This window comes from Bombina bombina, chromosome 3, assembly GCF_027579735.1.
Source record: "Bombina bombina isolate aBomBom1 chromosome 3, aBomBom1.pri, whole genome shotgun sequence".
In the NCBI taxonomy this organism is placed as follows: Eukaryota; Metazoa; Chordata; class Amphibia; order Anura; family Bombinatoridae; genus Bombina; species Bombina bombina.
Genome location: NC_069501.1, coordinates 508,310,902 through 508,334,414, shown reverse-complemented (window position 1 = coordinate 508,334,414; position 23,513 = coordinate 508,310,902). Strand labels below are relative to the sequence as shown.

The 23,513-nt window shown below is 40.4% G+C and overlaps 1 protein-coding gene across 1 annotated transcript in view; it reads right to left on the bottom strand.

The window, feature by feature from the left end:
• Positions 1-23,513, bottom strand: part of LOC128653541 (tubulin alpha-1C chain) — a 42,573-nt gene that overhangs the window by 6,817 nt on the left and 12,243 nt on the right. The window contains exon 4 of the mRNA XM_053706911.1: positions 22,772-23,452. Coding sequence (XP_053562886.1) covers positions 22,772-23,452 — 681 coding nt within the window. The remainder of the gene's footprint in view (positions 1-22,771; positions 23,453-23,513) is intronic.

Sequence of the window (23,513 nt, the reverse complement as noted above, 5' to 3'; positions counted from 1 at the left end):
AATAGTACAAACCGGTACCATTTCAAAATAAACTTTTGATTGAAGATATAAAACTACAAATCTAACACCAAATTCACTTTACCCTCCCATAGAGAGACCCTAGTGCTTAGAGACGGCAAAGAGAATGACTGGGGGGTGGAGCTAGAGGGGGAGCTATATGGACAGCTTTGCTGTGTGCTCTCTTTGCCACTTCCTGTAGGGAATGAGAATATCCCACAAGTAAAGGATGAATCCGTGGACTGGATACACCTTGCAAGAGAAAAAGTGCTTTTAAAAAAAAAAAAAAAAGGTATAGAAAATAAAAGTGTCCAAAAAAAGCATGTAAATATTCTACACTAATCAGACATGTGCCCTACTCTTGCAAATCTTTTCGATTATTATTGAATATTGAAAAACCTACAGTTTAAAACGTCAAATAGTTCCTGGCTGCAGTGTCCGATCCTCCCTTTAAAAAAGAGGTAGTTTGGTGCTACACGATCCTCAGCCAATCACAAAGTACATGCTTTTTAGCCCTATTTCGCCCGAGAATTAATCTTATATGGGCGTTTTTGTCAACGCTGACGTAGGTCATATGAGCAGTGCAGTTAGAATATTGTTAGTGACGTTTCATATTGGGCCATTCTTGAGTAAGGTGATTGACAGACCCACGTATTTAGGTTGGATTCACAATCTGCAATGACATGTCTTTTAGGGACACTAATCCTCTTATTTTATAGACATATATATATATATATATATATATAAATTGCCTATATTTAACTACAGCTGCATGTGAAATTGTTGTCAATTAGGAATGCTATTTACAGATTATGCTTGGAAATACATCGTTATGATCGCGTATGCCATAAATTTATATAAATTTCAGACATTTGATAAAAGGAATGAATTAAACTCATTTTTTAATATTAATGCAGAGTAAAATAAAGCTGAAAAAAAAGTAGATTCTTTACAGAATAATGGCTGATCGTTACAATTCTAGCAATGCAGTGAAGTTCTTAACATACATGGTACACACATACCGAAAAACTTGCTATATTTTTTTTTATTGCAAAGGTGAGTTTCAGTCATCCTTTTTATCAAATGTGTATAAATTATATATATTTATGGCACAAAATTGTGTGCAGTAATAAAGATGCATTTCCAAGCATATCGACTTATACTTGCATCTTTTATAGTTGTCTTTATATTTTAAATATTTAAAATGTAAATAGCCTTTATATTTAAAACCAATTTATTATTAAAATAAAAATAAACTTTGCAGATTCATTGCATTGGTAGGATCGTGATGATCAGTGTTTTTCCGTTTCCTGTGTCCAACACACTCTGTTCACACCACTTCGTCCAGCCCATACTCCAACCTACTTGATCACAGTAACACCCTGTATGGAACTACATGAGTGTTACCGTGACGTTGCAGAGGCATACGGATTATTGTGCGCATGTGCCGTCAGCCATGATGGAAGGTATTGATATGTGCGTACGATTGCACTTATTGGGAGTTTAACGTTTGCTTCTGGAGGGCTTGGGCTAGGTTATTACAATCATAAGGTAAAATACTTAAAAATGATAAATATTCGCTAACAACATTATATTGCAATATAACTTTTGATGCTGAGTTTTATGCAATGCAAAAGAGAATATTTGTGAGTGTTCTATCCCTTTAAAATTCAGAGTAAGTGCTATTGCATTGTTCTTTTTTATGCACTTGTTAATTATGCAGTTATACTGCATTGAGTGGTCCTTTAAAATATGTTCTAAACTGGAGTGTACTGTGGGAAAACAGAATATAGTCACTTAGGCAACAGAAATGGGTAGTTAAAAAAGTTTCTTACTAATCTCCCTTTGAGCACCATAGGCAAAGACCATTAAAGGGACATGAAACCCCAAAAAAAAATTCATGATTCAAAAAAAGCAAACTATTTTAAACAACTTAATTTATTTCTATTATCAAATTTGTTCCATTTTCTTGTAATCCTTTTCTGAAGGAGCAGTAAAGCACTTCTTGGGAGCTGCCTGGACACATTTTTGCAGTGTTTTTCAACCAGTGTGCCGTGAGAGATCCTCAGTAGGCAGGCAAGCAATATTTTAAAAATGTCACAATGTTGTCAGTTTTTTACTCTGGGCCGTTTTTTTTTATTTTGAGTGAGATGATGACTGAGGGTAACTGTGCAGCGGCAGCTCGCCTCCCGGACCCGTGTTCACACTTGGAAGGAACCCCCACAACATGTGCCTAGTGCCGGCTCTACCCGCAGCACCACGCGACACTTCAATCCCCCATGCATGCTGGCGCAGTTTTGCTCCTCCTCCACATATAAGCTTGTGCTCCTCTTTTCCCAGTTTGCGGGGGGAGGACAACTTTTCCCAGTGCGGGGATGTTCCTCTTTCAAATGTTGAAATATTGGGAGGTATGTGACAGGATCATCAGGCAGGCATCATTTACAACCATGACATATTGACATTCATTCACAGACAATCATTATGATTGTTTGTGAATGAATGTCAATATGTCACATATAGTTTGTAAGAGGCATGACAGCACAGTACGTGTGTGTGTGTATGTATACATACATACACACACGCGCTGTATTAGGCTACAATGTGTGATTTTGTAAAATTTTGGGATGGTGGTGTGCCGCAGGATTTTTTTTAAATGTAAAAATGTCTGCCACGGCAAAAAAAAAAAAAAAGGTTGAAAATCACTGCATTATTGGATGAGTTAATGAAGTCACTTGTTAGTTATGCAAATCTAAAAATGCATTTATGTGACGCCACCAGTCAGCAGCTAGGTCCCAATAGTTATGCACATTCTTTAAATAGATACTCAGTACAAAGTAAATTTGAAAATAAGTGAATCTAAGTGTCTTAAAATTACATGCTCTATCTAGTTTAATTTGACTTTCCTATCCATTTAAATGGAGAAAAATAATTAACAAAGTGGATTATAAAAAGAAAGCAATTACTAAATGAGCAGATTTTCACACATTTCAAAATTCCCTTTGCCGTCTCACCCAGTAACTTTTTGCACATGCTCGCGGTTGCCTCAGAAAGTGTGCACATAAAAAAAAAACCTGCACAATACGATAATGGAAGTAAATTAGAAAGTAGCTTAAAACCACATGCTTTATCAGAAACAGGAGTTCTTAATCCTTACTTTAGTATCCCTTTAACATTCTTTTTACATGAATGCAATGTGACTTTTCATTCAGAAGATACATTTTGCCTTTGTCTAGTATCTCAGATGTATTTCCAAAGAGATTATAAAGATTTGTAACAGATTGGGCTTCCATCTATATTAGTTTAAGTTTTAAACCAGAACTTCCCTTTCCAATAGCCCTAGAGTTCATGGCAACATAGGATATATCCATGTAGGTGACAAAGACGCTAAAATAAATCAAATTTTCTAGGTCAGACTTAAGTTTGCACGCATTGAAATATGTTACCAGCTCACCTGGTGTGGTTGGGTTGAAAAGGAGGATATTGAGATCTATAAACGCAAAAATATTTATCATTTGAATTTTATAGAATAAAAAAAGTGACATGAACCTCAACTTTTTTCTTTCATGATTCAGATAGAACATACAGGTTTTAAAACATTACAATTTACTGCTATTATCAAATCTTTGTTTTCTTGTTATACTTTGTTGGAAAGCAAGATGGTAAGTTCAGGAGTGTGCATGTGTCTGCAGCACTATATGGCAGCAGTTTTGCCACAATGTTCTACAACAGCAAGACCACTAACTGGCAGCACTATTTCCTAGTGCTGCAGACATGCGCACGCCACCTATCTGGATATCTCTAACTAACATGAAGCAAATTCAATAAGAGAATACAATTTTAAAAATGTTTCCAATTTACTTCTATCATGTCGCTTTAAGCAAAAAATGTTAGGTTCCCTTACAGATAGCAGGAGTTATTATGAAGAAAAGAATGCAATGTCTGGAAAATTTAGGACAACCAATGTAGTTGTCAAAACAAGGTAAAGAGCCATTACTACCAGCAGCCTATAGACCTATCATTACGGATTACAATATTAATGAACATTCTTTGCTTTCAGATTTAAAATAAAAAAATCCTCCGGTTTTAATTATTATTATTATTGTTGTTTTGTAGAGCGTCAACAGATTCCGCAGCGCTATAAACATAGGCGGAATACAAGAAAACATTTATAGGGATCAGACAGGTAGAGGGCCTTGCCAAGAGTTTCACTGTTGTAGTCAGCTCTAAAGAAGGTGATCTACAAACAGCATGGCTCTTAAAGGACCAGTCAACACATTAGATTTGCATAATCAACAAATGCAAGATAACAAGACAATGCAATAGCACTTAGTCTGAACTTCAAATGAGTAGTAGATTTTTTTATAACAAATTTTAAAGTTATGTATATTTCCACTCCCCTTGTACCATGTGATAGGAATCAGCCAATCACAAATGCATATACGTATAGTCTGAATTCTTGCACATGCTCAGTAGGATCTGGTGACTCAAAAATTGTAAATATAAAAGACTGTGCACATTATTTTTTAATGGAAGTAAATTGGAAAGTTGTTTAAAATTACATGCTGTATCTGAATCATGAAAATTTAATTTAACCTGAGTGTCCCTTTAAGCTTACAGTGAGAGGACAGACAGGAAGAGATGTGAGAAAGACAGTGACACGGGTTAGCGAGGAAGGAGATAGGTCTGGTGCAGAGAAGTAGATTTGGATGTTGTCTGCATACAAATGATATTGGAACCCGTGGGACTTTATTAGGGAACCTGACATGTCGATTGAGAAGGGGACAGAGGACAGAGCCTTGTGGTACCCCAACAGAAAGTGGTGACGGGGCAGAGGAGGCCCCAGAGAAGGCTACACTAAAGGTACGGTTCGACAGGTCGGACGAGAACCACTAGAGGGCTGCGTCACAAATGCCGAAGGATTGGAGGGTTTGGAGCAAGAGGGTGGTCAACAGTATCAAAGGCTGCGGACAGATCAAGGAGGATAAGCAGAGAGAAGTGGCCTTTTGATTTTGCTGTAAGTAGGTCGTTGGTAACCTTAACGATTGCAGTCTCTGTGGAGTGATGGGGACGAAATTGGGATTGCAGTGGGTCGAGTAGGGATTTTAATGTAAGGAAATGGGATAGGCGTGCATATACTAGCTTTTCAATATACTTTGAGGCAAAAGGGAGTAGGGAAATAGAGCAGTAGGTGAATGGGGAGGTTGGATCAAGAGGTTTTGGAGGATAGGTGTGACCAGTGTGTGCTGAGGGGTCGAAAATGTGTGCGAGTATAGGGTAGAAGAGAGGGAGGGGAGCAGCTTTGAGGGGATAGGTAGTGAGGTGAGAGCTCAGTATAAGTGCCGAAACTTAACAGGGGAGAAAGAGCTAAATTTATGGCTATGTGGGTTGTGGTTGATTGTGAGCATTTGAGGGGGTGAGAGAATGGAAGTATGTTGAGAGCTGATTTAGTTTATGATGAAGTCAACTTTGTTATTGAAGTGGCTGGCAAAGTCTTTAGCTGACAGAAGTTGTATTAGGGGGTGGGCGGAGAAGAATATTAAAAGTGGAGAAGAGACTTTTTGGGTTTGAAGATTAGCGATAAGAGTAGAGAAGTAGTGTTGCTCATAGAGATTAAGGGCAGAATAGTAGGAATTCAAAATTAACTTATAATGAAGAAAATCAGCTGAGCTCTGAGATTTTCTCCAGTGCCACTCAGCAGTATCGGAACATCTGCGTAGCTACCGTGTCAGAGGAGTATGCCAGGGCTGAGGATGAGTGTGTGATTTCCGAACAATGGTAAGAGGGGCCAGATTGTCAAGGACCGATGTAAAGGTGGAATGATAGTGGTAGATAGATTGGTCAGGGTACAAGAAGATGGATGAGATGTTAGAGGGAATTAGCAAGCTTAGACCGCAATGGTTTTATAATTGGAAGCAAGCGGTTTTTAATATTAGGACATTTTCCTCTGACAGCTGCATCTCCACCTGTCTAGAGCAATCCTTTCTCCAGCTTGTTCTTCCCAGAGATTAGTGGCTGTGAGAAGGTTAATAGAGGACAGCTCTAACATGGACTCTGTATAGCATCTGAACTTTACACCATAGTGAAACTGTTTCCTGTCAAAATAACTTACCATGGTACCTAAAAGCAATTTGTGTTTCATAGTTAATAAAAAAAAAAATCTGGATTGGAGATGAAGCTTTCAAAGCATATATGTTGTACTGCCGCTGAGACCTAGATGTAATTTTGGATATTTAAGCAATGCACTTTAACCCACTTCTGTGGGGACAGTGCAAAAACACTAAATGAAAGGCACTTCACTTTTACTAGAACAATTGAATTAGTACTGGAACATTCCACTGGGCTACCTTTGAGGGATATGGAATAATGGCTTTTTGGTAGTGACTGGGTTTAACGGACAGTTCACTATAAAATGGTTCTCTGAATGTGTTACCCCTGACTTGTTATACTAACTGCAGCGTATAAAAATGATTACTAATTAATGCTTCTTTTTGCAAAATAACTGGATTTGCTCTTTATTTTTTTTATTGTTCAACCTTTTGATAATAATATCATCATACATACACAAAATACTCTGCTCCCAGGGATATCAAACAATTGCAAACAGGTTAAACAAATCATCTTTGTTAAATATAGGTGTAGCACAATTATTGGCACCCTTTAAGTCAATACTTTGTACTACCTCCCATTGCTAAGATAACAGCCGAGTCTTTTTCCTATAATGCCTGATGTGTTTGGAAAATACATGGCAAGGGATCCGAGAGCAATTCCTTCATATTTTGAGGTTGACACTGGTAGAATCTTCTCTTCAGTTCACCCCACATGTATTCTATGAGGTTTAAGTCAAGGGACTGGGATGGCCATGACAGGACCTTGATTGTGTGGTCAGTAAACTATTTGTGTTTTTTTTTTCTTTTTAATGTTTTTTGGATCATTGTCCTGCTGGAAGATCCAACCATGGTCCATTTTAATCTTTCTGTTAGAGGCAGTCAGGTGTTATAATATCAGTTGATAATTAATATAGCCAATAATGCCATGTAGCCTTAGAAAATATCCAGGTCTTCTGGCAGAAAAACAGCCCCAAAACAGTTAAGAGCCACTACCATATTTAACCCTGAGCATGAGGTACTTTTCCATATGGCTACCTCTCTGTGTGCGCCAAACCCACTTCTGGTGTTTATTGCCAACGATGTCTATTGTGGTTCAATCTGACCATAGAACCCAATTCCATTTAAAGTTTCAGTAGTGTCTAGCAAACAGAAGATGCTTGAGTTTGTTTTTGGATGAGTAGAGATTTTCCTTGAAACCCTTCTAGTTTTGGAGAAACTGACCCAAAGACACAACTAACTTCTGCAATTCTCCAGCTGTGCTCCTTGGAGATAAAGTGACAGTTTACACCAGAGTTTTTATTGTTTAAAAAGATAGATAATCCCCTTTATTACCCATTCCCTAGTTTTGCACAACCAACAGTTATATAAATACACCTATGTGATTACCTTGTAATTAAGCGTCTACAAACTGCCCACTTATTTCAGTTCTTTTTAAAGACATCCATTTTAGCCAATCAGAGCTGGCCTCACATACATTTAAAAATAGTCTGGATACATATTTGTATATAAACAAGTAAGTAGTGTAAGTATTTTAAATTTGTATAGGTTGAACTTGATGGACTTCGGTCTTTTCAACCTTATCTACTGTTACCTGAACTGCATGTGCATGAGCGCCCACGAACTAACACCCTCTAGTGGTAAAAAAACTGTCAAAATGCTTTGAGAGAAGAGGCGGCCTTCAAGAAATTAGCATAAGAACCTCCTCAGTTTCAACTAAAAATACCAAGAAAACAAAGCAAAATTGGTAAAAGAAAATGTATGCTTACCTGATAAATGTATTTCTTTTTTGACACGATAAGTCCATGGATCATCTTAATTACTAATGGAATATTCACCTCCTAGTCAGCATGAGGTAAAGCACACCACAGCAGAGCTGCATATATAGCTCCTCCCTTCCCTCCCACTCCAGTCATTCGACCGAAGTTAGGAAGCGAAAGGAAAAGCCAAGGTGCAGAGGTGTCTGAAGTTTACATACCCCACAAACTGTGTACAAGAACAGGGCGGGCCGTGGACTCAGTGTCAAAAAAGAAATAAATTTATCAGGTAAGCATACATTTTCTTTTTTTCAAGACACGATGAGTCCACGGATCATCTTAATTACTAATGGGATTCAATACCCAAGCTAGAGTACACAGATGATACGGGATGATACTGTTATAATTCCCAATCAAGTTACTCTTGTATTAGGAACAAAGGAACTATTTTCCAATTCTACCTTCCACCCGAGATACCACAATGTCTGTGTGTGGATCTTGCTGTTTTAAGAATAGCTCCTGGACTGGGATGTCGTACAGATAGGACACCACTGCAATGTCCCGTAACCGAAGCACCGCCTAACAGCGATTCCCAAACCCTTGTGAGAATTCTGGGAGCTGTGGCAAGACAGAATGGAAAAAGAGTCTAGAAAGACAAGGAACGCGTGAGATCCCTATAAATGGGAACATGCAGGTACGCGTCCTTTAAAAACCACTGTTGTCATAAACTGACCCTCTTTGATCAAAGGGAGAATGGAATGAATAGTTTTGATTCTAAAGGATGGTACTTTAAGAAATTTGTTTAGACTCTTAAGATTTAAAATTGACCTGAAAATTTCCTCTTCTTAGGGAATCACAAACGGATATGAATAAAATCCAGACCCCACTTCCAGGTCAGAGAAATATCCTACACCGTGTAAGAACGCTTCTCTAGTTTGTATCTCTAGGACACTAGTCCTATTGCCCAGGGATACTGAGTGAAGAAGAAAAGTCTGCCCCCTACAAGATCCAGTCCCAGATCAGGGGCATGCCCTTCATGCTGTCTTTGGTTGAATAGCAGGTTTCTTGGATTGTTTTCCCTTATTCCAAACCTGATTTGGTCTCCATGAAGGTATATAGACTGTTCCTGCTTGGATGCACACAAGGAAGAATTTCCCTTGAAATCTTGAAAGGAACAAAAAATACTCTGTCCTGTTCGTTTCACTTATCCTGAGGGAGAAAATTACCTTTACCTCCCGAGATATCAGAGATAATTTCCGTCAAGCCAGGTCCCAACAATTTCTTCCCCTTGTAGGGAATTGCTAAAAACTTAGACTTAGAGGTCACATCCACAGACCAAGGTTTTAACCCTAATGCTCTGATCTGGAACAGAGAAACCTATGCTCCCATTTTGATAACTTGAAGCAAAGAATTCGAAATAAAGGATTAGCCAATTAGAAAGCTTTTATCCTATCCTGGATTTCACCCACGGGAGTTTGACGTAATAGCATCAGATAACGCATCAAACCAATATGCCGTTGCACTAGTGACGGTAGGCACTGCATGTGGGCCATAAAATTGTGGCATAGTTTGACAAGACTTCTAAACCGCAAACGCCTTAGGTGTAGATTCTGAAAAGTGTGACATTTTGGAATAAAATTTAATTTATAAAAAAAAAAAAAAATTGTACTGTCTCTTTAAATTTAAAAAATAACTATTTGTGTGAATAAATAAACTAAAATACACAATTAATGCAGAAGTTATCCAACCCTCAGCAAAACATTGCTGAGGTGCCCTACTAATAGGTTAAATTATAATTATGCTCAAAAACCTAAGAACAACATAACTGTAGTAATGTATCAGATTTATTGTTCTTTTATTCCAGTCGCTGCAACAGGGAGACTGATGGAAGTTAAACCATGAAATTGTGTTTAGCAGGGACTATCATATGCTCTCATGACCAAGTGCAATATGATCCTGACGTAGCTGTATTGTCAGCGACCACTAATTACTACGTTTCCAGCAACAGAGTTAGAGATTAGAGTGTGCAGCCCAAATTGGCGCCACCCATAGCTCCGCCCTTTGTGGGCGTCACAATGTCAAGCTCCCGTCTTTGATATGATGCAGCCTTTAACCCACCAGGTGCGCAGCCCAAAAAAGCGCCACCTGAAGCTCCGCCCATCGTGGACGTTATAATATCAAACTCCCAGTCACTATTATGCTTGATAAGATGTCTTAACCCACTAGAATAATGGGGCTGATATTACAGCCATTATGCCACCGGAAGCTAACTGAAACAAATCTATCTGGGGCAAATTTGGCTACCACATTATATATTGTAGCTTAGCAAAAAAAAATAAAAAAATAATGTGACCAAAGAGTCTTCTCGTGAGCGTTCTAATCGCAAGCTCCCTTTACTCCGCCCAATACAAAGCCCCCAGAAAAAGCCACCATCTCCTCAGCCCCAGTGCCTGCTAATAAAATGCTGTCACTTTGAACTCACTCCCTTTAATGTATAGGAGCTATATCCCACTAAATAAAGTACTTCACTCATCTGAGATTTCAGACCCAGAATAAAAAGTCAGCACTTCCCTTTCAATTCTGCCCGACAGCAGGGCAGCTCAGCAGGTTTAAGAGGTCCTCTCCCTCCCATAGCCCTGTGGATAAAGATAAAGCCTGAGTCATCTTACTTAAGCTATTAGGATTAGGGCAGCATCAATGTATGGGAGGCACAGTGAGAATTATGTCCCACAAGTTTCCATTGCTCTAAAGCCACCAAAGCTCTACTGAAGAGACTGATATTGACTATGGCTACACCCTAGAACAAAGCAGCACAATCTTGCACTACTTTAAAAATAATAAACTCTTGATTGAAGAATCTATACTAACACCTCACTTTACCTCTTCCTATCACCAACGTAGGCAAAGAGAATGACTGGGGTGGGAAGGAAGGAGTTATTTAACAGCTCTGCTGTGGTGCTCTTTGCCTCTTCCTGCTGACCAGGAGGGGAGTATCCCATTAGTAATTTAGATGATCCGTGGACTCATCGGGTCTTAAAAAAGAAAAGTATATTGGAAAATTGTTTAAAATTACATTTTCTTTCTGACTCAAAAGTTTATTTTGGACTATACTTTCCCTTTAAGGCCACTCGAACCATCCTCCACAGAGCGTTGAGACAATATTGACACGTCCTCTTCCATGTTGATTCATAACATTACCAGTTAACTGGAACTTAAATTGTTGCTCTGATGGTGGAAATGGACATTTTCAATGCTTAGCTATCTCCTTAGAAACACTTACCATTTTGTGAAACTCAACAACCTTTTGCCAAACAGCCATATTCCTTTGTCTTCTTACCCATTATTATGAATGACTAAGGGAATTTGGCCTGTGTGTTACCTCATTTATACCCCTGTGAAACAGGAAGTCATTGTTGAACAATTTCCAGTTCCTAGTCGCCCAGATGTAGCGAATATTGTAAACTATCAATGGGAATAAACTTTTTTTTTTTTATAAACCTGTGGTGTGTTTGCAATTGTTTGATATCCATGAGAGCAGGGTATTTTTATTTTTTGAACAAAAGACCACAACATCTTCAGTGTGGAAAAAGTTGCTGTTAGGGGTCTGCTCTATGCTATGCTGCAGGTTTAATTGACAATGTCCCGGTAAATAGAATAAACTGATATTAATCCATGCAGCAGTGAGTCTATGGGGTCAATTTATCAAGCTCCATACAGAGCTTGATGCCCCGTGTTCTCAGCGAGCCTTCAAAAGACCACTGCTCCATAACCTGTCTGCCTGCTCTGAAGCAGCAGACAGAAATCAACCCGATCAAATACGATTGGGTTATTGACAGCCCCTGCTAGCGGCCGATTGGCCACGAATCTGCAGGGGCGGCATTGCACCAGCAGTTCACAAGAACTGCTGGTGCAATGATAAAAGCAGCATTTATCGACGTGCAGCGGACAAAAATGGACCCCTATATGGTCAAACCTAAAATTTGTTTGAGGGTTTTAATAGGTTTCAAGTAATTAGACATTAAACATGTATTTTATAATCTGCAGGTTTGATCGCCTTTAGATCTAGAAAACATAATTTATGCTTACCTGATAAATTCCTTTCTTCTGTTGTGTGATCAGTCCACGGGTCATCATTACTTCTGGGATATAACTCCTCCCCAACAGGAAATGCAAGAGGATTCACCCAGCAGAGCTGCATATAGCTCCTCCCCTCTACGTCACTCCCAGTCATTCGACCAAGAATCAACGAGAAAGGAGAAACCAAGGGTGAAGTGGTGACTGGAGTATAATTTAAAAAATCTTTACCTGCCTTAAAAAACAGGGCGGGCCGTGGACTGATCACACAACAGAAGAAAGGAATTTATCAGGTAAGCATAAATTATGTTTTCTTCTGTTATGTGTGATCAGTCCACGGGTCATCATTACTTCTGGGATACCAATACCAAAGCAAAAGTACACGGATGACGGGAGGGATAGGCAGGCTCATTATACAGAAGGAACCACTGCCTGAAGAACCTTTCTCCCAAAAATAGCCTCCGAAGAAGCAAAAGTGTCAAATTTGTAAAATTTGGAAAAAGTATGAAGCGAAGACCAAGTTGCAGCCTTGCAAATCTGTTCAACAGAGGCCTCATTCTTAAAGGCCCAAGTGGAAGCCACAGCTCTAGTAGAATGAGCTGTAATTCTTTCAGGAGGCTGCTGTCCAGCAGTCTCATAGGCTAAACGAATTATGCTATGAAGCCAGAAGGAGAGAGAGGTAGCCGAAGCCTTATGACCTCTCCTCTGACCAGAGTACACGACAAACAGGGAAGACGTTTGTCGAAAATCCTTAGTTGCCTGCAAGTAGAACTTGAGGGCACGAACTACATCCAGATTGTGTAGAAGACGTTCCTTCTTTGAAGAAGGATTCGGGCACAGGGAAGGCACCACGATCTCTTGATTGATGTTCCTGTTAGTGACTACCTTGGGTAAGAACCCAGGTTTTGTACGCAGAACTACCTTATCTGAATGAAAAATCAAATAAGGAGAATCACAATGTAAAGCTGATAACTCAGAGACTCTCCGAGCCGAAGAAATAGCCATTAAAAATAACACTTTCCAAGATAACAACTTTATATCAATGGAATGAAGGGGTTCAAACGGAACTCCTTGTAGAACGTTAAGAACAAGGTTTAAACTCCATGGCGGAGCAACAGATTTAAACACAGGCTTGATCCTAGCTAAAGCCTGACAAAAGGCCTGGACGTCTGGATTTTCTGACAGACGCCTGTGTAACAAGATGGACAGAGCTGAGATCTGTCCCTTTAATGAGCTAGCCGATAAACCCTTTTCTAAACCTTCTTGTAGAAAGGACAATATCCTAGGAATCCTAACCTTACTCCAGGAGTAACGTTTGGATTCGCACCAGTATAGGTATTTACGCCATATCTTATGGTAAATCCTTCTGGTAACAGGCTTCCTAGCCTGTATCAGGGTATCAATAACCGACTCAGAAAAACCACGTTTTGATAAAATCAAGCGTTCAATTTCCAAGCAGTCATCTTCAGAGAAGTTAGATTTTGATGTTTGAATGGACCCTGTATCAGAAGGTCCTGTCTTAGAGGTAGAGACCAAGGCGGACAGGATGACATGTCCACTAGATCTGCATACCAAGTCCTGCGTGGCCATGCAGGCGCTATTAGAATCACTGATGCTCTCTCCTGTTTGATTTTGGCAATCAATCGAGGAAGCAGCGGGAAGGGTGGAAACACGTAAGCCATCCCGAAGTTCCAAGGTGCTGTCAAAGCATCTATCAGAACCGCTCCCGGATCCCTGGATCTGGACTCGTAGCGAGGAAGTTTGGCGTTCTGGCGAGACGCCATGAGATCTATCTCTGGTTTGCCCCAACGTCGAAGTATTTGGGCAAAGACCTCCGGATGAAGTTCCCACTCCCCCGGATGAAAAGTCTGGCGACTCAAGAAATCCGCCTCCCAGTTCTCCACTCCCGGGATGTGGATTGCTGACAGGTGGCAAGAGTGAGACTCTGCCCAGCGAATTATCTTTGATACTTCCATCATTGCTAGGGAGCTTCTTGTCCCTCCTTGATGGTTGATGTAAGCTACAGTCGTGATGTTGTCCGACTGAAACCTGATGAACCCCCGAGTTTTTAACTGGGGCCAAGCCAGAAGGGCATTGAGAACTGCTCTCAATTCCAGAATGTTTATTGGCAGGAGACTTTCCTCCTGATTCCATTGTCCCTGAGCCTTCAGAGAATTCCAGACAGCGCCCCAACCTAGTAGGCTGGCGTCTGTTGTTACAATTGTCCAGTCCGGCCTGCTGAATGGCATCCCCCTGGACAGATGTGGCCGAGAAAGCCACCATAGAAGAGAGTTTCTGGTCTCTTGATCCAGATTCAGAGTAGGGGACAAGTCTGAGTAATCCCCATTCCACTGACTCAGCATGCACAATTGCAGCGGTCTGAGATGTAGACGTGCAAAGGGTACTATGTACATTGCTGCTACCATTAAGCCGATCACCTCCATGCATTGAGCTACTGACGGGAGTTGAATGGAATGAAGGACACGGCATGCATTTAGAAGCTTTGTTAATCTGTCTTCTGTCAGATAAATCTTCATTTCTACAGAATCTATAAGAGTCCCCAAGAATGGAACTCTTGTGAGAGGAAAGAGAGAACTCTTCTTTTCGTTCACTTTCCATCCATGTGACCTTAGAAATGCCAGAACTAACTCTGTATGAGACTTGGCAGTTTGAAAGCTTGAAGCTTGTATCAGAATGTCGTCTAGGTACGGAGCTACCGAAATTCCTCGCGGTCTTAGTACCGCCAGAAGGGCACCCAGAACCTTTGTGAAGATTCTTGGAGCCGTAGCCAATCCGAATGGAAGAGCTACAAACTGGTAATGCCTGTCTAAGAAGGCAAACCTTAGATACCGGTAATGATCTTTGTGAATCGGTATGTGAAGGTAAGCATCCTTTAAATCCACTGTGGTCATGTACTGACCCTTTTGGATCATGGGTAAGATTGTCCGAATAGTTTCCATTTTGAACGATGGAACTCTTAGGAATTTGTTTAGGATCTTTAAGTCCAGGATTGGCCTGAAAGTTCCCTCTTTTTTGGGAACCACAAACAGGTTTGAGTAAAACCCTTGTCCTTGTTCCGACCGCGGAACCGGATGGATCACTCCCATTAATAACAGATCTTGTACACAGCGTAGAAACGCTTCTTTCTTTATCTGGTTTGTTGACAACCTTGACAGATGAAATCTCCCTCTTGGGGGAGAGAATTTGAAGTCTAGAAGGTATCCCTGAGATATGATCTCTAGCGCCCAGGGATCCTGAACATCTCTTGCCCAAGCCTGGGCGAAGAGAGAGAGTCTGCCCCCCCACTAGATCCGGTCCCGGATCGGGGGCCCTCGGTTCATGCTGTCTTTGGGGCAGCAGCAGGTTTCCTGGCCTGCTTGCCCTTGTTCCAGGACTGGTTAGGTTTCCAGCCTTGTCTGTAACGAGCAACAGCTCCTTCCTGTTTTGGTGCAGTGGAAGTTGGTGCTGCTCCTGCTTTGAAATTCCGAAAGGGACGAAAATTAGACTGTCTAGCCTTAGCTTTGGCTTTGTCTTGAGGCAGGGCGTGGCCCTTACCTCCTGTAATGTCAGCGATAATTTCTTTCAAACCGGGCCCAAATAAAGTTTGCCCCTTGAAAGGTATATTAAGCAATTTGGACTTAGAAGTTACATCAGCTGACCAGGATTTTAGCCACAGCGCCCTACGTGCCTGAATGGCGAATCCTGAGTTCTTAGCCGTAAGTTTGGTTTAAATGTACTACGGCCTCCGAAATGAATGAATTAGCTAGTTTAAGGACTCTAAGCCTGTCCGTAATGTCGTCCAGCGTAGCTGAACTAAGGTTCTCTTCCAGAGACTCAATCCAAAATGCTGCCGCAGCCGTAATCGGCGCGATGCATGCAAGGGGTTGCAATATAAAACCTTGTTGAACAAACATTTTCTTAAGGTACCCCTCTAATTTTTTATCCATTGGATCTGAAAAAGCACAGCTATCCTCCACCGGGATAGTGGTACGCTTAGCTAAAGTAGAAACTGCTCCCTCCACCTTAGGGACCGTTTGCCATAAGTCCCGTGTGGTGGCGTCTATTGGAAACATCTTTCTAAATATTGGAGGGGGTGAGAACGGCACACCGGGTCTATCCCACTCCTTAGTAACAATTTCAGTTAGTCTCTTAGGTATAGGAAAAACGTCAGTACTCGCCGGTACCGCAAAGTATTTATCCAACCTACACAATTTCTCTGGTATTGCAACAGTGTTACAATCATTAAGAGCCGCTAAAACCTCCCCTAGTAATACACGGAGGTTCTCCAATTTAAATTTAAAATTTGAAATATCTGAATCCAATCTGTTTGGATCAGAACCGTCACCCACAGAATGAAGCTCTCCGTCCTCATGCTCTGCAAGCTGTGACGCAGTATCCGACATGGCCCTAGTATTATCAGCGCACTCTGTTCTCACCCCAGAGTGATCACGCTTGCCTCTTAGTTCTGGTAATTTAGCCAAAACTTCAGTCATAACAGTAGCCATATCTTGTAATGTTATCTGTAATGGCCGCCCAGATGTACTAGGCGCCACAATATCACGCACCTCCCGGGCGGGAGATGCAGGTACTGACACGTGAGGCGAGTTAGTCGGCATAACTCTCCCCTCGCTGTTTGGTGAAATTTGTTCAATTTGTACAGATTGGCTTTTATTTAAAGTAGCATCAATACAGTTAGTACATAAATTTCTATTGGGCTCCACCTTGGCATTGGAACAAATGACACAGGTATCTTCCTCTGAATCAGACATGTTTAACACACTAGCAATAAACTTGCAACTTGGTTACAATCTTATTTAACAAAAACGTACTGTGCCTTAAAGAAGCACTAAACGATTAAATGACAGTTGAAATAATGAACTGAAAAAAACAGTTATAGCATCAATCCTTAAAAACAACACAACTTTTAGCAAAGGTTTGTTCCCATTAGTAAAGTAACAATAATTAAATTTGAAACATAAAAATTACAGAGCAACGTTTTTAATCACAGTCAATATATAAGTCTCACAGCTCTGCTGAGAGAATCTACCTCCCTCCAAAGAAGTTTGAAGACCCCTGAGTTCTGTTAGAGATGAACCGGATCATGCAGGAAATACAAGAGTAACTGACTGGAAATTTTTGATGCGTAGCAAAGAGCGCCAAAAACGGCCCCACCCCCTCACACACAGCAGTGAGAGAGAAACGAAACTGTCACAATTAAAAACAAGCAACTGCCAAGTGGAAAAAAAAAAAATGCCCAAACATTTATTCACTCAGTACCTCAGAAAATGCAAACGATTCTACATTCCAGCAAAAACGTTTAACATAATAAATACCTATTAAAAGGTTTAATGTACTTTTAACAGAGTAATTCCAGTGAAATACCATCCCCAGAATACTGAAGTGTAGAGTATACATACATGTCATTATAACGGTATGGCAGGATTTTCTCATCAATTCCATTCAGAAAATAAAAACTGCTACATACCTTAATGCAGATTCATCTGCCCGCTGTCCCCTGATCTGAAGCTTTTACCTCCCTCAGATGGCCGAGAAACAGCAATATGATCTTAACTACTCCGGTTAAAATCATAGTAAAAAACTCTGGTAGATTCTTCAAACTCTGCCAGAGAGGCAATAACACGCTCCTGTGCTATTGTAAAATAACAAACTTTTGATTGAAGTTATAAAAACTAAGTATAATCACCATAGTCCTCTCACACATCCTATCTAGTCGTTGGGTGCAAGAGAATGACTGGGAGTGACGTAGAGGGGAGGAGCTATATGCAGCTCTGCTGGGTGAATCCTCTTGCATTTCCTGTTGGGGAGGAGTTATATCCCAGAAGTAATGATGACCCGTGGACTGATCACACATAACAGAAGAAAATCCTATTAATTTTACAAATCGAGCTTTTCCCTCAGTAACCATCCTGGACATACATGATGTAGTTCTGGTCAGCTAACATGGCCATTCAAATTGCAAAATATTACTAATACTGTTAAAGGGACAGTCAAGTACAAAATAATATTTCATGATTCAAATAGGACATGTAATTTTAATCAACTTTCCAATTTACTTTCATCACCAATTTTGCTTTGTTCACTTGGTATTCTTTGTTGAAAGCTAAACCTAGTTAAGTTCATATGCTCCTAGATTATTATTAATAGGCAGACAATTGCATTGGACATTTAAGTTCTTTGGGATAGAAAGATTTTGGTACAGTAATATGCTCTATTGTTTCTCCTCTATTTTAAGGTTTCCATTGTGTAACTATTTTAATGTAAATGTACTATTATTGGTTTAAAGTGAAGGTCAATTTTCATGTGAAAGTGCCCAGTATAAAAAAAAAAAAACTATTAAAAACAGTGGCACTTTCATTCATGAAAATTGACAATTCACCAGTTTTCTTAAAATACTTATCTTTTCTTCTTTAAGCCGCTCCAGTACTTCACCAGCCGGTCGCAAGCCTCTTCAAACGTCAGCAATAACTATTCCGGCATCCTCCAATCAGGGCTTCCCCCGGGAGAATCATTGCCCGAGGCAACACCGTGATTGGAGGAAGCCGGCTGGTTAAGTAAACCAGGAAGAAGCAGGCGGGGCATGGTGATCTGACGTTACAGAAGTAGAGTATTGATAAAATACGGTGCAATGTCAATTTTTAGGAATGAATGTGCCCCTCTTTTTAATAGTTTTTTTAAAAACTGGGAAAATTGACCTTCACTTTAAAATATATTTATTTTAAGCTTTGATTTGTCCAATATCTGAACTGCATTACCAAAGAGACCTAACACTGTACTTTATTCCCCCCATTTATTTTTTATTCTAGCACCCAATGAAGTACATCATGTACTTGCAGAGTGATAGAGGAAAACATCCCAACTATAATATAAACCTACATGTATTTATGCAAAATTCTCACCAGTCCCTGAAAAATCTGAAATTTGGTGAATATATAGTATTTTTAGGTTTTGGCGTTTCTGCTAATAAATTATAAGAATATTTACCTCCATGCCCGTCCGTCTTTTCTACGCATTTTTTTTACCTTTTAAATCACTGTAGTGAACTATCCCTCCCTTTCCCCTGCCTAACATTCACCACCCCAAAGATTGTTACAGACCGTGTCACTAACTATTGGCAATCTGGCATGATCTGTGCTCCCTTAGCATATGAACCCTGGTTGTAGCTCCACCTGTCAAAGCTGATAGCAGGGAGAACATGCACCTCTGTGCTAAACTTAAGTACTACAACGAAGTACGCTGGGCAAAGTACTTTATGATGTAGTACCTACGGCTATTTGGCATAAGGGGTTAATACTTTGGCTGATAGTGAGGTCTGGAATACATTACAATCTAACATTAAAGCCCTCTGACAGCCACGATAAAACTAAGAAAATTAAGATTTCAATCAAAGCCAACTAAAAGGGGCACAGGCTTAATTACTGGCTGGCAGTGTGGTTACATTACTGACTTACTATCTACATTCTGTAAAGCAAATAGGCAATTAAATTATATTGTAGAGTGGGGACTTCCGGTGGGTGGTGTACCAATATGGCAGCAATGCACTGAAGCTCTGCTACAGCTAGTGAATAAAAGACCTTTTTGCTGCAAAAATACTCTGCCATCCACGCCTCTCTTGACAGCTTTGTGTCCGAGAACTATAGTGGATAGAGAAATAACATCTTCTCTCCCACGGAAGGCATTTAGAAGAAGATTGAAGAGAAATGATCAGAAGTGAGCGAGAACGCACATGCCCTGATACACACAGACCTCTTGATTCTGTTCCAATGAACACCGCTATCCTATCTGAAGATAGCCCGGTACAGAACGTACTCTCTGCACTAAAAACCCTCCTTTCTCCTGCATTTACTAAACTGGAAACAGCCATGCAACGTCTATCGACTGAGACGAAGGCCCCTAAGTCGCCATCTTTATTGGCTGGACGCCACCATCTCCCGGAGGCTCGGCACCAAGAAGATGCTGGCCAGACTGAGCCACACACACAGACACCGGTGAGACAAGAGCAGGACAAACAAGAATCGAAAGCTGCTGCAGGGTCTTTTAAAAGGAAAATTGGACCAAGTATTGCCCTCGGTAAGCAAGTAACAGAAGGCTTATACCATGCAACTGCAATTAACCATGGGGGACGGCACTTCTGGCAGAGAGATGGAGACCTGCAGGAAGTGGATACGGCTTCACCCTCCCTACATAGGCGACTCCAAAACTGTCAGCTTGCCCTAGCTCATGAGGGACTTTTGCTGCAGATGGCTATCTTAGCCTCAGACACAGTTTTCAATCAAGATAAAGCAGAAAGATCTCCTGACAGCGCTTCTCATTTTACAATGGCGGCAAAGGACTATTACGGCTCTCTGGGACATAATTCTATCTCCCCACCTCGTGGGGGCATTGGCTGAATTAACCAACTAGTCCCATACATTGTTCGCTGGGCCACAGCTCCTCCGGGTGTTCTCCTGGGCTGGCGGACGCTTAGACCATTCCTGCTGTTTGACGCCATAGGAACAATGCTACCGGAGCATAGCAGGGACAAAACATTTGTGGTAATCTTTTAAGGCAAATCTGACAAAGGCATTAGACCAATATAGTGCTTTAAGGACTCTTAGAACTACATATTGTGTAGGATGTGTTCCAACTGAGCTGGGGTTTCATTCAGTAACAGGCTAACCCTCAAGGGGATCATAAATTGTAAGCTGTCTCCTTATGCTGTACTCTCTCTAGCGTAGTCATCTTTCACACGGAGCGCTGGATCTCAGTAATATATCTCACAAAGCTGAACTTAACTTTATGTCATAGCACATACAGTCCTGAAAATTGTTTAATGCATCATTTGTACATTCTCTCTCCCATTCTCCCCCTCATATTGGTGTACAGGTCAGCGGTTTTTATGTAGCAGATCAATATTAATCATGTCATTCTGTTCTCCTCCTCCTGCTAATTCAATCTGAGACTTGCAAAAATCAGGTTCACATATGCTCATGAGTTAGCTATAATGTTGGTCATATTGCACACCTATGTTTACTTTCCAGTGCTGTCATTGAGACTACCCTGTAAGCTTGAGGCAGGAAATATGAAGTACAGGCATACACGCCAACAATTACACTGCAACATGTACAATGCTATCCACCCTTGTTTAAAATAATGTATATATTGAATTAGACTGTATTTCCCTGACTCATGTCTCTCTCACCTGTGTACCGTACCTTGACTAATACCCCCTGTATGATTTGGACTGTACAAGCTGCCACTCAAAGTTGCATTTACCTGCCTTATAGTATATACTGAAGCTGCAAGGGGCTACTCTAGGCCACTCTATTTACAATAGTGTAATTATATATTCTCAGCATAACACTGGCCATGGTGCTGGTCAGGGGTATGGCTCACTCAGTTAACTGGGATATTCAAATTTGTGGTAATGCCACCTTCAATTATACCACTGTGCTAACCCTTGTGACTTTACCGCTTTATACATGTCTGTATACTTAACCTGCTTGATCACGCACAATCATATGTTTAACTTCATATCATGATCAGGCATAGTAAATATGCACCACATTTAAATAATGGCGGCATCCGCCCAGTTAGCGAACACAGAGCTGTTGTAGACTCCGTTGATGAAATTCTAACGCCACCACAAACAACTTAGTTTTTCTCCCTGACTGGTAACATGGATAGGGATGGTTACAAGGGCAATGATGTTTTGCCTTAATGTTTGGTAGTGTGTTATGGTTGTTTTGTCATTTGCTATGTTTGTCTTTATCGTATTGTTTTGTTTTTGCTTTGCCCTAACTGAGATAGCTTGCAAGTCACACAAAACTGGCAACGTTTTTAATACTGGCAAAACTATAGTCCGTTCTCTCATGATAGCCTGGGACATGCATGCTCGCACCATACTTCTAGGGGGGGTCACTCCTCCCTTTTAAGCCTTCTAAGTAACATGTAGTTCAATCCACACTAACATAGTACAAGTTCAGAGGTTCAAGTAGGCTTTTGATACTGTCGCCACGTCGAGTAATGATATGGCAAGTGCTCCCGACATTATTTCAGGCATCATCCCGAACAACCTACAAGGTATTTGCGACCTTAATTGCATATCCTCAATATAACCCTAGTCATGATGGAGGTCTGGGGTGTAGTTTACTTAGCTAATCTATCAATACTATGCTAATTCTTTCGATAAGTTTACGTAGCACGCGTCCAAATATCTCACTTGCTTGACTTACCTAAATATATATATATATATATATATATATATATATATATATATATATATATATATATATATATATATATATATATATATATATATATATATATATATATATTCCCACACGTGGGCTAGGCATAGTACATAATCTACACACTTGCACTATGATATAATTTGTTCAGTTCACAGGGCCAGAGCTTTTTGGTTTTGTCTTGTTTAGGTTTGTCTGTTTGTCTATGGTAGTTTGGTTTAGTTATGTTATAAAAAATAGAACAACTCCCATCACTGTATACAAATATTTCTCGAGTGAAAGTTATGGATCTATCAGTGATATACCAGAAAAACACATTAACAGAACTTAATTTTATGTCTATATCTGCCAAATGTACCTGTTCTTCTCTCTGTTTTCACTCAAATGTATGACATAAGGCCCTGCGTGGCGAAATTACATATACTGTTTTGTGAACCTGTATACAGTGTTGGATATAAATAAAATTAAAAAAAAAAATTATATTGTAGAGTAATGCTAGGATTTTTATTAAATTGCCCTACACCCAACAGAAAATATATATGTCATACAATCCTAGGACAAGCTGGCAAATTTAAAAAAAAAAATGACTCACCTTGAAGCCAGTTGGACACCAGTCCACAAACTGTATGCTACGCTTCGTCTTTATGGCAGCAATAGCAGAATTCACATCCTTGGGTACTACATCTCCACGGTATAACATACAACAAGCCATGTACTTGCCATGACGTGGGTCACACTTTACCATCTGGTTTGCTGGTTCAAAACATGCATTTGTGATCTCAGAGACTGAAAGCTGCTCATGGTATGCCTTCTCAGCAGAAATAATAGGAGAATAAGTCACCAATGGGAAGTGTATACGTGGATATGGCACAAGATTTGTTTGGAATTCAGTCAGATCCACATTAAGAGCCCCATCAAAGCGCAGTGAGGCAGTGATAGAGGAGACTATCTGACCAATCAATCGATTAAGATTAGTATATGTTGGACGCTCTATGTCTAGGTTACGCCTACAGATATCATAAATAGCCTCATTGTCCACCATGAAAGCACAGTCAGAGTGCTCCAGGGTGGTGTGTGTAGTCAAGATGGAGTTGTAAGGTTCCACAACAGCAGTTGACACTTGTGGGGCTGGGTAGATTGCAAACTCCAGTTTTGACTTCTTGCCATAGTCCACAGAGAGTCTCTCCATGAGCAAAGAAGTGAATCCAGACCCTGTGCCCCCTCCAAAGCTATGAAAAATCAGGAAGCCCTGGAGACCAGTACACTGATCAGCCTGGAACAGAAACAAGATAATAAGACAAATAAAAACAAAATGACCGAAACTTCTGTAGGAG